A 14,790-nucleotide genomic window follows, 5' to 3' on the forward strand; every position below is an offset into this window, starting at 1 on the left:
TGTGTGTGTGTGTGTGTGTGTGTGTGTGTGTGTGTGTGTGTGTGTGTTGAGACAAGGTCTCACTCTCTGACACAGGTTGGCATAGAACTATGTAGACTAGGCAAGTCTCAAACTCTGTCATTCCTCCCAGTGCTGGTGTTAACAGGCATGATTACCATACCCAGCTACCATATTCTTTTTTAATTTGAGAGAGGATAGCTGTGTATCTGTGTGGTGAGTGCATGTGTGTGTATACCAAAGCAGACATTGATGCCACCATGGATGCCTGTTTTTTTTATGTGGGTTCTTGTGCTTACACAGCAGTACCGTTACTGACTGAGCCATCTCCTCAGTCCCACTATACGCTTCATAAGAAAAGAATTCATACTGTGTTATCTGTGCATCATGCCTGCCTGCCTGCCTGCCTGCCACAGGAATTGGTCATAAATGTTACCAAACATAAGCAGATGACTCTAGATGATCTGGGAACATACCAGATTCATAGCCAGAAGTAACCAAGTTGACTTACAGGGATGGTTTATGACTAATAAGTCCATGCTTGAAGATGCTACAGTGTGACAAGAGTGCCACAGAGGTAGAGAGGACCCCAGTCTGGGTATTTGAGGACCTCACCGGCATTGGGATCTTAGAGAGCTCTTTTCCAATGCAGTTCTTCATGATGCTCCACAAGTTGAGGCTGTAGTTTGGCTTATATGGTATTCTGGTTCTCTTTTCCTTCTTGGTCTCCTCCAGCTGATGCTTGTACTAGAAGCAAAAACAAAGCCATTCAATCAGCCACAAAGAACAAAAAACCTGCTATCTATAACCTTCCCTTCCCCCATGCTTAATAAAACACCAGGAGTTTCTATATCCCTTAGCACTTCACAGACAAGTCCTTGGGAATCCAAACTAAAGTCCCTCGACTTTGACAACTTCTGAACAACAGTTACCTGCTCATCAAGGCTGATGTCACTGCTGGCTCCACTGATATTGCTACCAGTACGTCTTCATGGATGAAAAACAGAGGAGAATTAGAACAAAGACCAGAACTGAAGTTTGGTCCTCACCCATTCTTTATGAAGCACAATAATAAATATACTGTACACACTTAGGATGGATATGAGTTTGGGATCTCTGGAAAATTCAATGTGTAAGTGCTAATAGTTTTCCATTTAGTTAACATAAAGAGCCCACATCTTAGCAACCATCACCAGCTCAGATTCTTATGGGAAAGCTTCTCATCAAATAAACAGATATGTTCATTTTCTTCAGCAGTCAAGGACAACTTACTTATGGCCCAAGTTTTCAGGCATGGTGATAATCTCTGGTGCATCAAAAAATTCATTCTCATCATCTTCATCGCTCATGTCTCCTTTGCCAGAACAGCACTGATCTACAGAGAGAAAAGCCTCATTTGTTTTGTGTGGTAATATTTACCAATGCCTGGCACAGTGGGTTCTTTTAAATATTGACCACAAACACAGCAACAATGGTAGAAAGCAGTGGAAAAGCCAAAAGAAATCAACAGCTCCAAATGCATCTCACATGAGCCACCAATTAAGAATTTCTTCTGTCAGTTGCAGAAATGGCATGGATCGTATCGGAAGAGCTACAGAAGAGCGAGGTGTCCCACCTTTAGCAGCACCAGCACTGCCCGGAGTGTTTGCTGGCAGCACTGTGGCTCCCCGGAAGGCTCTCTCCAGGTGATTGTGCTGCTTCGCCAGCTGCTCAAGAGTCTCTTCCAGCCGGATCCGCTGGTCTCTTTCATACTGTAGTGACTTCTGCCACTTTTTACTATGAGTCTGGGCTAACATGAGGAAATCTCTGCAGGCCTGTACAGAGAGAGTGTCGGTTATGTCACTTCAACTAGTCAGACTGCCCATGAAGTCACCTTATTCTGGGAATGTGAGGAGGCATATGACAATTAAATACTTCCTGCTATGCCACAGTATCAGGGACAGCCAACTCTGTGCTGCAATCAAGGTCAGACTTGGGAAAGAGTGAACACGTTGTCATAGTTCTCCTATTTTCCTGGTCACGAGGACCAAGCAAATACCAAGCGAGCAGCAAACCCAGACAAGGCATTTGTGGCAGCAGCACAAAGGGTGGGCATGTGAACTGTACTCAGAGATTTACTGGCCGAAAGAGAAAGGGCATGCATGACAACCACTCTCAAAAAACCATCTAAACTCACATAACCCAAAGCTGAGGACTGAAAACAGAATCTGCACTCACTCAGATTAGAAATGGGGTAACGGCTTTGCTTTTATTTTAGTCATTTAGGAAAAGCTGATCTTAAAAATTAGAATACTACTTGATAAATCAAAGATGGAATATAAAGAAAAACAACCCCCCCCCCCCACACAAATCTGATTATCTCAGTCCCTTTACTGACTTCCTCATGGTTAGGATCAAATCCTAATTACTAGTTACAACACAAAGGGCCCTCCCAAGTATGGCCACCAAACCCCCAATCCTTTCCCGGCAGGTGTTATCTCTGTACCCTACGCCACGGCCACGCTGTTTTCCCAGGCACACAGCTTTCTCCCAGCCCTATGCTACTCACTCTGCCTGCACTGCTCTTCCCTACCCCCCTTCTCTAAGAAAGAAGAGGACCTAGGACTCGTGCTTCTGCAACACCCATTCTCCTAGGCAGCTACTTCTTCCATCTCCTTACCAGCTGCAGCATACTTCTACCTAACACACGATAGCAGTACCATGACTGAGTTTGTGTTGCTTCTTCTATCCCCTTACCAGTTTCAGCATACTTCTACCTAACACATGCACAGCAGTATCATGACTGAGTTTCTATCTCTCCAGAGGGATCACGAGCAACTTTAAAACACATTTTACAGCTTATTCATATATAGGTCTCCCGCTCCTAACACATAGCAGGAGCCTCATAAAGTTTGCTTAATAAATAAACGAAGGAAGGAACCAATATAAGCTTAAAAGTGTATTCCCCGTTACAGAGAAACTAAAAGGTTCTATTAGAATGTCTGCTCCCATTGTTTCAACAATTGCCTACAGGTCCACCAATGGCTACTAAATCAGTGATTCCAAATTGGACTCTCTGAGTTTCAGACCAGAATATCCAAGTGCCTATTCAATGGCTCTAAGTAACATCAAAATCAGTGGGTCTCACGCTTGAGTCACCTCATTCTCTCGCTGCCTCTTGTTTCTTCTTTTGAATGTCTCCATCCCAAAGCAGTTCCAGAGCCTTTCAAGCTGCCCAAGCCTATGGGGCGTCTTTCTTTCAGTTTTGCTTCCTTCTTCACATCCAAATATCAAGTCCTAGTGACTCTCCTTTAATATTCTGGAGTCTGTAATCTCTTTCCATTCCTCCAAGGTGGAAGCAGCGGAGCACACATCTGGAATTGGGCTAGATGGCCTCAAATCACAGCTCTTTCCTGCTATCTAGTTAGTTACTGAACTCTGTGCTTCATTCATTGTCAGTAAATGGACAAAGGCTAACAACAGAGACTACGTCAGAGCTGTCACTCTTCCACAGAGCACTTCGAACGCACCACATTCAGTAAGGCAGGAATCATACAGCTTGCTTTCCTGAGACTGGCCTCAGCCTCTCCTATCACCAAGCCGACTCATCTGCATCTGCACTCCATTCAAGCCTCACTTCTGGTTACTTCCTTGCTTTAGCAGTCACCAGCAGTTTCCAGACTCTGAGGAGAAAGAGTCCACACATGCCACATGACTATCCCACCAATTCCTCTCTTCCACTCTCTTTTAATAATACTGATGATAACTAAAAGTAGCAAGAACCACTGGGCACAGTGGTGAATATCTTTGATCTCAGCACTAGGGAGGCAGAGGCAAGTAGAAGTCTGTGATTTTGAGGCCAGCCTGGTCTACACTGCAATTTCCAGGACAGCTGGAGCTACACAGAAAAACCCTGTCTCAAAAATTAAAATAAAATAAAAATTTATTAGGAGTCAGTTGTACAGCCAGGCACTTCGCTGAGCATTTCAAATATATTACTTGAAGTCTTTTAATACCAGCATGAAAGATCTACCTAGTATCAAAGCATTTACAGATAAGAAATCTGTCACAGAATGGGTAGGGTTTCACTGGGTTATGCAAACGGTGCAGGACACAGTTGGCGTCTAAGTAAGTCCCAAGTCTATATTGTCTTCTTTCTAGGAAGACTTCATTCTTCCTCAGCATTTAGTTGAAGCGTTAGCGTCTTTAACCTTCCTAGTGCACACTGAACACCCCCACTATGCTGCCCATGTCTATTCTGTCATGCATGTAGCTGCTCAGACTGGCTTTGAACTCTTGTTCCTCTTGCCTATGCCTACAGGGTACTGAGATTAACTGACATGTGTCACCATACCTGGCTTATTTACACTGCATTAAAAGTCTTGCTAGTGTAACAACGGAAGGATAAAAAGTGCACTTCAGGCAACAACAAGATGATGACAGTGGACAGGAAAGCAAAGTGGAAGAGAACAGGTTACTTCTATCAAGTTAGATGTCTCAGTGTGTGTTGTACTGGAGATTGAACCCAGGGCCTGGTGCACTCTAGGCCTATCACTCTACCAGAGAGCTACAGTCCCCTCCTGAAAGCTTGTCTTTGACTTCTAAGAGAGCACTTCTGACATAACCTAGAACTGGGGAATGAATAATTTCCCAAAGAAAAAAGATGAGCAATTTCCAAGAGAAAAAGCTAAGGAAGGCTTTAGTTTTATAAAGCATGAGTGTTTTATTTAGTTAAAAAAAAAAAATCATATTAGGACTGGAGAGATGGCTCAGAGGTTAAGAGCTCTGGCTGTTCTTCCAAAGGTCCTGAGTTCAATTCCCAGCAACCACATGGTGCCTCATAACTATCTATAATGAGATCTGGTGCCCTCTTCTGGCATGTCGGCATACATACAGGCAGAACACTATACATAATCAATAAATAAATCTTAAAAAATGTTTTTTTTAAAAAAAAATCATATTAGAACAAGAAAAAAAAAAAGACTGTCAGCTGGGCAAGATAGTGCATACCTGTAATCTCAGTACTCAGGGAGGCAGAGGCAGGCAGATCTCTGTGAGTTTAAGGCCAGCTGGATCTACAAAGAGAGTCCAGGACAGCCAAGGCTATACAGAGAAACCCTGCCTTGAAAAAACAAAAAGAAGACTGTCAGAGAGTTGAGTGTTCACCCGACGCTGATAACAATAAGCGGAACTGGGTTCCTTTCCCAGAATCTACAAGGTAGTTCATGGCCATCAGTAACTCCAGTCCCAGCAATCTGATGCCTGTTTATGGCCTCCACAGGCACACAAGAGGTACACAAAATACATGTAGTCAAAATACCCATATATATAAAACACAAATGTAAAGTCTACATATTTAACATGGGTGATTCATTGGTTTGTAGAATTACCAGGTTTCCTGGTCACTGAATCCCCGAATCAGCACTGACCTGCTGGTGTCAGTGAGTAACAACAGGAGGGGCTCACCTTCCTGAAATCCCTAAGACGAAAAACTAATTTGTCTTCTTTCCGGCTGAGGTAAATCAGAGCCTTGAAGGTGTTCAACACTTAAAATAAAGGTTAAAATATTAAAACAAAAGTTAACACAACTGCCACCAAATAACAAAGAAACAAAATGAGAAAATTTTCATCACAGGAGAAGGTCTTTGATATTCAAGCATCACAGGACTAAAGTAGGTCTTCTCATGATCACTCCCTAAACAAGGAAAATCTGGATCTCGGGAGGTAACTTTACCCATTTAATTAGAAGGGGGTAGAAGCTCTGCAAAACCGTTTCTCACAGAATACTCATCTCACTTACAGAATATCCTTCAGTGTTTTTACGTGCAAAGGAGCAAAAACAACCTGTCGGGCGAGAACCCGCTAGAAGGAAAACAGCATTGTAAAACCCGGTGTTCCTTTCATAGGCAGCAATATATTATAGGGCTGGCGATGCTTTGTATTTACCCACTCTCCTAGTGCCCACATGGAGTATTATAGAATCAAAGGCTAAGTAACACTGAACTAACTAGTATTGCAAGTTCTTGGCAGTGCTTGAGCCAGGCCCTGCATGCAGGATGCCTTAGCCATGTAGGGTCTACCTCCAAGGAGGAAGGAAGAGAAAGAATACAACAGTGCAAAGGATTCAAGAGGATCTTTCAGCTCTGACAGATTAGGTTAGAAAAAAAAAGAGCAAAGAAGCAAAACCACAAACGAAGGAAGTCCAGGCACCCAAATAATAGCACCTCAGATGCCCTACAACTCAGACAAAGAAGGCTGCACCATTGGACTTCTTACTACCTCCTGGCTGATGCAATGTCCTCTGATCTCTTAAGCAGAGCACCTTCCACCTGGGCAGCCAGTCCTGTTTCATGCAATAGAAAGTGTAACGTAAAGCACCTGCTCATGGAAGGCAGACCAGGTATACTGAGTGCTTTCCCAGTTAGTCCAAGGGCTTGGGAAAGCCCTGCGTTTCAGAGAGGAGGTGTCGAAGTGCCAGACGGGCACCATCTTTACTCACATTGATCATGGCATTGGATGTTATCCTAAAGAGCGTGGCTCGCTCATTGACCTGTTTGATTTTCTCGTTGCTCTCAGCAGGCAGCTTCAGGGACTCCAGCTCACTGAGGGAACGCTGTAGGGCGGTGCCATGCTTAGCTATCAAGTCATTGCACGTGCTCAGGTCCTCCACTTTGCTGGAGAGTGTTCGGAGGGTATTCTGGAGCTCAGTCTTGTCAGTTTGTGAGACAGACTCCTCATCTCCTGATTCATCTGTAGAGATGCCAAAGTTAAATTCTGCCTCCAGGATCAGGACTGAAAGTTGGAGACCTATCCACTCTGCTCCAACAGAACCATGCTTTGACATGTGCATTCAAGCAACTAAGCAACTGAGAGCTGGCCATTCCAGTGGATTCCTCTACTGCAGCAGTTTGTCACATATTGGATATTTATATTATGATTCATAACAGGAGCAAAATTATAGGTAGCAACGAAAGGAATTTTATGGTTGGGGGTCACCACAACATGAAGAACTGTATTAAAGGGTCACAGCATTAGGAAGGTTGAGAATCACTGCTCTAGAGGGTGACCCACAGCATATAGTATACAGATTTGAGGTACATCTTAAAGATACATAGTCTCAGGTCCCACTCCTAGACATTGAGATTCAGATGCTGAGGCAAGGCTGGGAACCTGCATTTCTCTTTTTAAATGACATGTATTTATAATTAGGTATGTGGGGCAGGGTTAGGGTACGTGAGCTAGGGTGCGCATGTGCATGCCAGAGAACAACCTTTGTGATCAGGTCTCTCCTTCCACTATGTGGATGTCAGAAATGGAAGTCAGGCTTTCACGCTTGGAAGCAAATGCCTTCACCAGCTAAGCCATCTTCTCATTGGACCAAAATCTGTGTTTCTAATTGTGGCCAAAGTAGTCCTAACGCACGCTGAAGTTTAAGATCCACTGATGGAGAGGATATTATGGCAAACTGGATGGTTCTTAGAAACAGAAACATATAACTAAAACTTCCAAGTCTTTTTTGAGGCAGCTTCTCATGTAGCTCAGATGAGGTTTGACTTCACTGCATAGCCCAAGATGACCTTGAAGTCTTTCTTACTTCCACTTCCTGACAGGTATGAATACCACCCCTAGTTTATGCAGTTCTGGGGAATCAAAGGCTTCCTGCATAATAGGCAAGCACTCTTAGCAACTGAACTGCAACAGGCCTTTAAACATTAGCTTGAAGATTCCAATAAAATCCAAACTAATTATTATTGCAAATCCACCATTATCTTCAGGGTGGCTTGCAAGCCCTCTGCAAAATGGGTTGAGAATGGTAGAGATGGGTAACTTTACCAATTTAACTGGATGAGGTGAGAAGATCTGCAAAACTGTTTCTCACAGAATGCTCATCTCACTTTCGGAATGTCCTTCAGCATTTTTATATGCAAGAGAGCTACAACAACCTTTACCCACCAAATCCACCATTATCTTCAGGGTGGCATGCAGGCCCTCTGCAAAATGGGTTGTAAACTGCAGAGTAGCTTTTCTTCTCTCAAAGCCCTATTAATTTTTCTTCTGCAAGGGAGAGCTAAACTTATGATAAACTTATTTGACCCTAAAACCACTCCAAAAGGAAAACAAGATAGCTCTCAAATCATAAATTAAGTAGGAGTCTGTGCTGTACCTCTCACCATCAGCTTTGTCATTGCAAGCTGTTTTCCCAGCAGTGTCTCTCCTTTGTGCATCCAACATCAGCCCTCAAATTAAACAAGAGGAACAAGAAAAGACCTGTCCTCTCTGCTGGACAGAGGAAGGGGCCAAGGTCAAAACATAACCTAGCACAACAAAACTGATAAAGCAATGAAGTTTCCTATCACGGTTTAATAGCTAGTAAGCACAACATGGAAAATGATGGAAGATAAGCTAAACAACTGGTAAACAACAGTAGAGCTGACCATCTCAGTTCTCTGACAGTGAGCAAGCTCAGTATGATTATCACAATATCCTGAGGGCAAATCCTATCATTTTCTTTAGGAGGGGAAAGCTAATTAGAGGGGTTGCTCATCAGTGGAGAGCACTGACTGTTCTTCCAGAGGACCCAGGTTCAATTTCCAGAACCCACATGGCGGCTCACAACTGTCTGTAACTCCAAGATCTGACACCCAGATACATATGCAGGCAAAAGACCAACTGACATAAAATAAAACAAAATTTTTTTAAAAAAAGCTAATTAGAAAAAAAATTTATTTTTACTGTTTTAAACTGTGTTTGTATGTATGCCCTTATCAGCCAGAGGCAGCTGATCCTCATGGAGCTGGACTCACAGAGCTTCCTGACATGAGTCCTGAGAACTGAAATCCCACACTCCCCAAGAACAAGATGCACTCCTAACCACTGAGCCATCTCTCCAGCCCTGATAAGACTGTTTTTGGGTCATCTCTCAAGACTGTTACAACTTTAACAAATAAGAAGCTATCAGAAGCTGGGCTTAAAATTCTAGCACTTGAGAGGTGGAGGCAAAAGGATCAGGAGTTCAAGGTCATCGTAAACTATAGACAGAGTGAGTTTGAGGCCAGCCTCGGCCATAAGATTGTCAGGGGGGGAAAAAAATCAAGAGAAGAAAAATATGCATAGGTTCAAATTATGAATTATAAGATTCCTAATATTGAGCTAGTACTAAAGTAATTATGTCTCAAATATTTAAGAATGTCAACTGACTTTAAAACCAAAAGCATACCGGGACTGGAGAGATTGCACAGTGGTTAAGAACACTGGTTGCTCTTCCAGAGGACCCAGGTTCAATTCCCAGCACCCACATGACTACTCACTGTACATGAGTACTCACTGGAACTGTCTGTTCCATGTATTCTGACACCCTCACACAGATACACATGCAGGCAAAACACCAATGCATGGAAAATAAAAATAGGTAATAAAAATTTAAACAAACAACATTTTGTTTGTTTAAAAACAAAAAAAACAAAAGCACAGGCCAGGTACCAGGCATAGTGGAGAATGTCTTTAGTCCTAGCACTCAAGAGGCAGAGGCAGGAGGATGAGGTTTAAGGTCATCCAAGGCTACTAGTAAGACCCTGAATCAAAAGAAATTTAAAAAAAAAAATTTTAGGCATAGAGGTATGTCCTGTCTTTAGGACCAAGGTTTTTCAACCTCGGCTAGCTGATTCTTTGTTGAAGGGTAGGGGTGCTACTCTGAGCAGTATCTTTGGCTTCTAGTCTCTATGTGCTAGTAACACCCCAGATTTCATTATTTTAACTAAAAATATCTCCAGACATTCCCAAATGTCGTGTGTGTGTGTGTGTGTGTGTGTATGGAGGACTGAATTCAGTTTAGAACCACTACTCATGAGAAATAACATACAATGAGAAGCTTGGGATATCTAAGTCAAGGTACATAAAAGATACACTGCAGTCAGAGTCGTAAAAAGCTCTGTTTCCCAGGCCAGTGTTCCTTTGCTCCATACCTGACTCAGCCAACATCTTCACAGCCTTGGCCTTGGCCAGTTCCAAGGCTGTCACCCAGCGCTGCCGCTCTACTTCTGAGCTGGCCTTCAAGTGGTAAGTCTGAGCACCGCCATTGGAAATGATGAAGTTGCAAGAGTCCTCCACAGTGATGTTGGCTGTGGCAAGGTTGATGGTACCACGGCAGGTATGTCTCATTTCTGCCTTGGACCTGCCATACAAGAAGAAAAGGCTAAAGGGAAGGGTAGGAGACATCTGCCTGCTCTGCTTTTACTTTCTTTTCATAACTCTGAGTGCTCTGAAAATTAAGTAGTCTTAGGAACCAACAAACTTGTTATATTTCCTTCAAATAATTTCCTTGGAAATTTAAGCAGTGGGACATTGCTTTCAGAGCCTGTAAGCATTGTATGAGTTAGATTTTATTGCCCCACTGTTCCTCTTAAAAGTAGCTTTTAAAAATAAAGTCTTTACTGAGTTAGAATTGCATGAAATATTAATTCAGCAGTTAATTAAGTACAACTGAATGAGTTTTGACAAGTGGATAAAATTGTGCAACCACTACCACAATCCAAGTGCAGAACAGCCCCTCCCCTCACAAAGCTCGTCATGTCCACATGCAATCAGAAACTACTCTTTACTTAGCAAGTTATAAAACACTTTATAACCTTGTGCAACAAAAAAAAAATTTGACACTTTCATTCTCTAAGAATAGCTCCATTTTTATACACTGAGCCACCCACTCACTGTAAATCAGCCCAAATGAGAACTGTCATGCCACACTTAGGATTATATTGCAGAAGTTTATAAAAGGCAAACCTTAAGTGATTCAACTATTAAATATTGGTTATGGTTCAAATGATAGCAAATAAGAATACCTACCTGTCTGAGATAATAAAGACTAACCAAGAAAGAATCACTAGGCATTTTAATCTTTCTGGAAAATTTAGTTTCCTAAGTTCCAGACTTTTATTGGTGGGGACTCCTAAGCCATCCTATTAATAGCCAGGAAAGACTCAGCAGGTCTGCACTCAAGAGGACTGGGCGTAAAAATTTCCCCAATCTCTCCTGACAGTTCTATTAATAGACTGACTTCTAAACTTTACAACACTACTTGGTGACAAGGTATGAAGCACTTGACATAAAATATCAAGATTCACATTAAACATCTAACTCCCAGCACTACTGAGCATACAGAGAAAAGCTCATTTCTTCACTACCGCTGGCTATGCCCAGAGACGACCTAGTTGAAACAGCAGTTTTCCCTGTCCAACTCTGAACACAAAGAGGTCAAAGTCCTTTGCCACAGTACAAAGCAGTAGGGCCAAGCAGCCAAACACACCTGGCACATCCAGAATTCCTACATGCCAGAAATGGCACACACCCTTCCCCAGACACTAAGGTTTAGTATGTTTAAGAAAGTCTGTTTACTGCCCTTAAGAGGACAAATTCGTTGTTGCTCACTTCGTCATGTGTAACTTTTTTTCTTTTTCAAAGGTACTAACGAGCAATAAGGGATCCAGGGTGGGGTGAGGGTCTCAAAGGACGGGCCATTTTCCATGCCCTGCACCTGCCGTACTGTAACGTGAACCCCTGCTTTTTCTATTCTTACCTCCCACCCCCAAGCTTCAGTTACATTACGAATAATGCAGACTGAATTAGAGAGCCACAGCTGAAGGCCAGCTTATCCTTACTACTTGGGCCTTTGATCACAGGCCTCCTTATTGGCACTTTCCACTAACTACCTCCTAGGATCTGTTCTGCCTCCACCATCTTCACCATCTCCAAAGAAGTTTCTCAAATAATATACAGTCTATAGCTGTTTAACAGACACTAAGGGACACTGGGAGGAGGCAGGCTTGACCACAGAGCTCTCAGGCTCAGGCAAACACATCTATGGCTATAAACATTTAGAACAGAGGCAGCAAAGATTCGGAGTCGAAGTTCTTCAGTCATTACACCATTACATGGTTATTTTCTGGCTAGAAAGTTCTTGCCTGAAAAGGCCAGAAGAAATAGTAGTTTAATCTCTAGAAGCTAGAAGGAAAACTCAATATAGCCTGCCGTGAGTGTTTCTGAGAGAGCTGGGATTCTGTATAAGAAAGTAAATTATAGGACATCTATGTAAAGAAGGACAAGAAAGGTAAAAGGAAGGCTTGCTCATGTCTGTTCTCTGTCACCAGAGGATGGAATCTATGAAGGAAAAAGGTATTTTGAAAATGGCATACCTAAGAGACTTTAGGTTTTGGCCATGTGACAACAGAGGAGGAATGCTAACATAGCTGAGTAATTCTAGAAAGGAGATGGGGATCACAGGCACCCTACTAGGAAGAATAAACTGCCACTGCAGTTGGAAGGAGGTACTTCACTCAAAGGGGTGTGGTCTAGATTGATAAACTGGACCCTGTTGATTGGTTGGTTTGTGACTGGGACCATCCTATTTGGCAAGAACAGACTTAATGGCATATTTTGGTATTTTTTGGAAGGAGTTTTATGTGGAGTCAGCTATTGTGAGAAAGAAAGTAAAAGTAGCAACAAATATGAAGAGATGCAACAGGTAAGTTATTAATGTCCAAGGGCAACACCAATCAAGATTTATTCTAAACAATCAAGTAGCCTACAAAGTAGACAATGTAAGAACTTGGCTGTATTAAAAAGATCAGAGAAATTTTAATTTCTTTTTTTAGATCTTTTGCCTTCATTTATGTATGTGCAGTAAGTGTTCTTCTCCAGTCCAAGACCACACAATATGAAAGCCCTTGGTTAATGCACGTCTTCTTTTTTTTTTTTTTTTTTGAGACAGGGTTTCACTACATAGCTCTGGCTATCCTGTAACTTGCTGTGTAGACTCCTTACCTTTGCTTGCCTTTTGCTGGGATTACAGGGTTGTTATCACCACACTTAGCCCTTAATGTACAAGTTTTGAAAATGCAGAATCAGTGTTATCAGAGATTTATGAACCAAGTAAGGATATAAATCAACTGAGCATTAGAATAATAGTCAATTAAAACAAGACATGAGCAAGAATAGATGGGGGAGGGGAGGACAACCTCTGGGTCAAACTAAAACTTATATTATAATCCTAAGCTGAGTTCTAGATGAGCAGGAGAAAGGGTTACATGAAAATTAATTCAGAATACAATAATGCAAATGCTACACCGATTCACAACTAAATGTTGCTTAAGCATCAAGGAAAAGCTACCTAAGGCATCTTCTATGGTTGAGGAGAGATAAGAATGTTCCCACCAACAACCTCCAACTCGTCTTCAAGCTTTCCTTAAAATTCTCTAACAGACAAGCCAATGCTGTTCATGAGAGGTTATCTGTTCACCTGACCCTTTTGTTAGCAGAGTGACTACTGGTAAAATTGAAAAAACAAAAAAACAAAAAACAAAACAAAAAAACACAGGCTGAGCCACTCTTCTATACCAGTGTCTTGAGTTCCCAAACTGGATGGCCTTTGGGAAGAGGTTTCAATCAGAAATGGCATTACTCTAAAAAAAATTCCTCTTAAAATATACTTCAGTTCTTTTTCCATGAAACACACTGTAAACCATACTCTATAAACTGTGTTTGAGGCCATTATCTCTGAATTTAATTGGTTCCTGTGACACTAACCTAGGTTTTAGGTTTTGTTGGTATGAAAGGTAGATTCAAATCCTGATTTCTCCAAGACCCGGGGAGAGCCGCCCATGCTAAGTCTGCTTCCTCGTCAGGAACATGTCCTAACTCCCAGGAAGATGAGAGATCCAGGAGAACTGAATGAGAAGCTGCACGTAAGCCACAATGCACAGCCATTGGGAATGCTTATGACCCATCCTCAAATCACCTCTCAACACCTCTGTCTAGTAATATAAACCCCAAAGTGTGACATGCTGTGACCGTGTTATGAGTCATAAGTATACACTAACCATACCAAAATAAGCACTGTAAAACGTTAATAACCATTTCAAAGACATGCATTCTTCCTTTAATAAAACTTAATCTTAAGTAAAACTAAAAAGAGCAAGGAACTGCTGGATAACACAACCATTCCTGTGCGAGGAGGTGGCGCACGCAAAAGTAGAAGCTGTGATAAAGTCCACATCTCCATGCTGGGCTGGCCAGACCAAGAAAGTAAGTGCTCGCTTAGAGAGGTTAAGACATACGGTGGACACAATCCTGTAGTCTCCCTGTGAACGGTATTTTGATGTCTGAATGTGTGGAGTAAGCAAGAAAGGGCAGATACATCAGAAAGCTTGAATTTTAAAAACTGGAGCACAAAAAGTTACGAGTTAGAACTTCCACTGTGAGTTCCTGAGGGACAGTGCCCGGGCTCTGCCTGTGCCCCTCCAGCCTCACAACAGTGCCTTACTTGCAGAATTAGCGATTGCACCCACGTGGTAGTGGAAATACAATGGCAGAGCAGATGCTCTCCAAACAATTGCTGACAGGAAAGACCCAGAGATGGAGGCAGGGGAGGCACCAGGGCCGGGTGACGGCGGGGACAGGAGCGGCGTGTCAAATCTGGAGGTTCTGACTTTTGCAAGCTGTCAACCTGTGCAGGTGACAGGCAGCGACCCAGAGCGACCTTGGCTGCGAAGCCGCCCAGCTGAGAGTGACAGCGCGGGTCCGTGGGCTGCACTAGGGGAGGCCAGGTGAGCGCGGCGCCCCGGAAGCAGTTACCTGTAGTAGCTCAGGAGCCCGTTGCTCAGCACGAACCATCGCCGCTGGTAGCCTTTGATGTAATTGGTCCATTTGAAGAGCCAGCCCTCTCTAGCCGAGCCCGAGCTCCCGGCGCCCGAACCGCCCGAGCCCGCGGCTGGCGGTGCAGAGCCCGGGCCGCCTGCCGCCACTCCCCCGGCCCCGGGGCCCGGG

General features: G+C 43.0%; 1 protein-coding gene across 1 annotated transcript in view; it reads right to left on the reverse strand.

The window, feature by feature from the left end:
• Positions 1-14,790, reverse strand: part of Osbp (oxysterol binding protein) — a 26,928-nt gene that overhangs the window by 11,367 nt on the left and 771 nt on the right. Inside the window, exons 2-8 of the mRNA XM_055614195.1 lie at positions 14,599-14,790; positions 9,939-10,147; positions 6,476-6,726; positions 1,613-1,811; positions 1,270-1,372; positions 930-984; positions 613-744 (exon numbers count right to left, since the gene is read on the reverse strand). The exon at positions 14,599-14,790 is cut by the window's right edge and continues 27 nt beyond it. Of these exons, the coding sequence (XP_055470170.1) occupies positions 613-744; positions 930-984; positions 1,270-1,372; positions 1,613-1,811; positions 6,476-6,726; positions 9,939-10,147; positions 14,599-14,790 (1,141 nt within the window). The remainder of the gene's footprint in view (positions 1-612; positions 745-929; positions 985-1,269; positions 1,373-1,612; positions 1,812-6,475; positions 6,727-9,938; positions 10,148-14,598) is intronic.

This window comes from Psammomys obesus, unplaced genomic scaffold, assembly GCF_907164565.1.
Source record: "Psammomys obesus unplaced genomic scaffold, mPsaObe1.curated_primary_1811, whole genome shotgun sequence".
Lineage (NCBI taxonomy): Eukaryota > Metazoa > Chordata > Mammalia > Rodentia > Muridae > Psammomys > Psammomys obesus.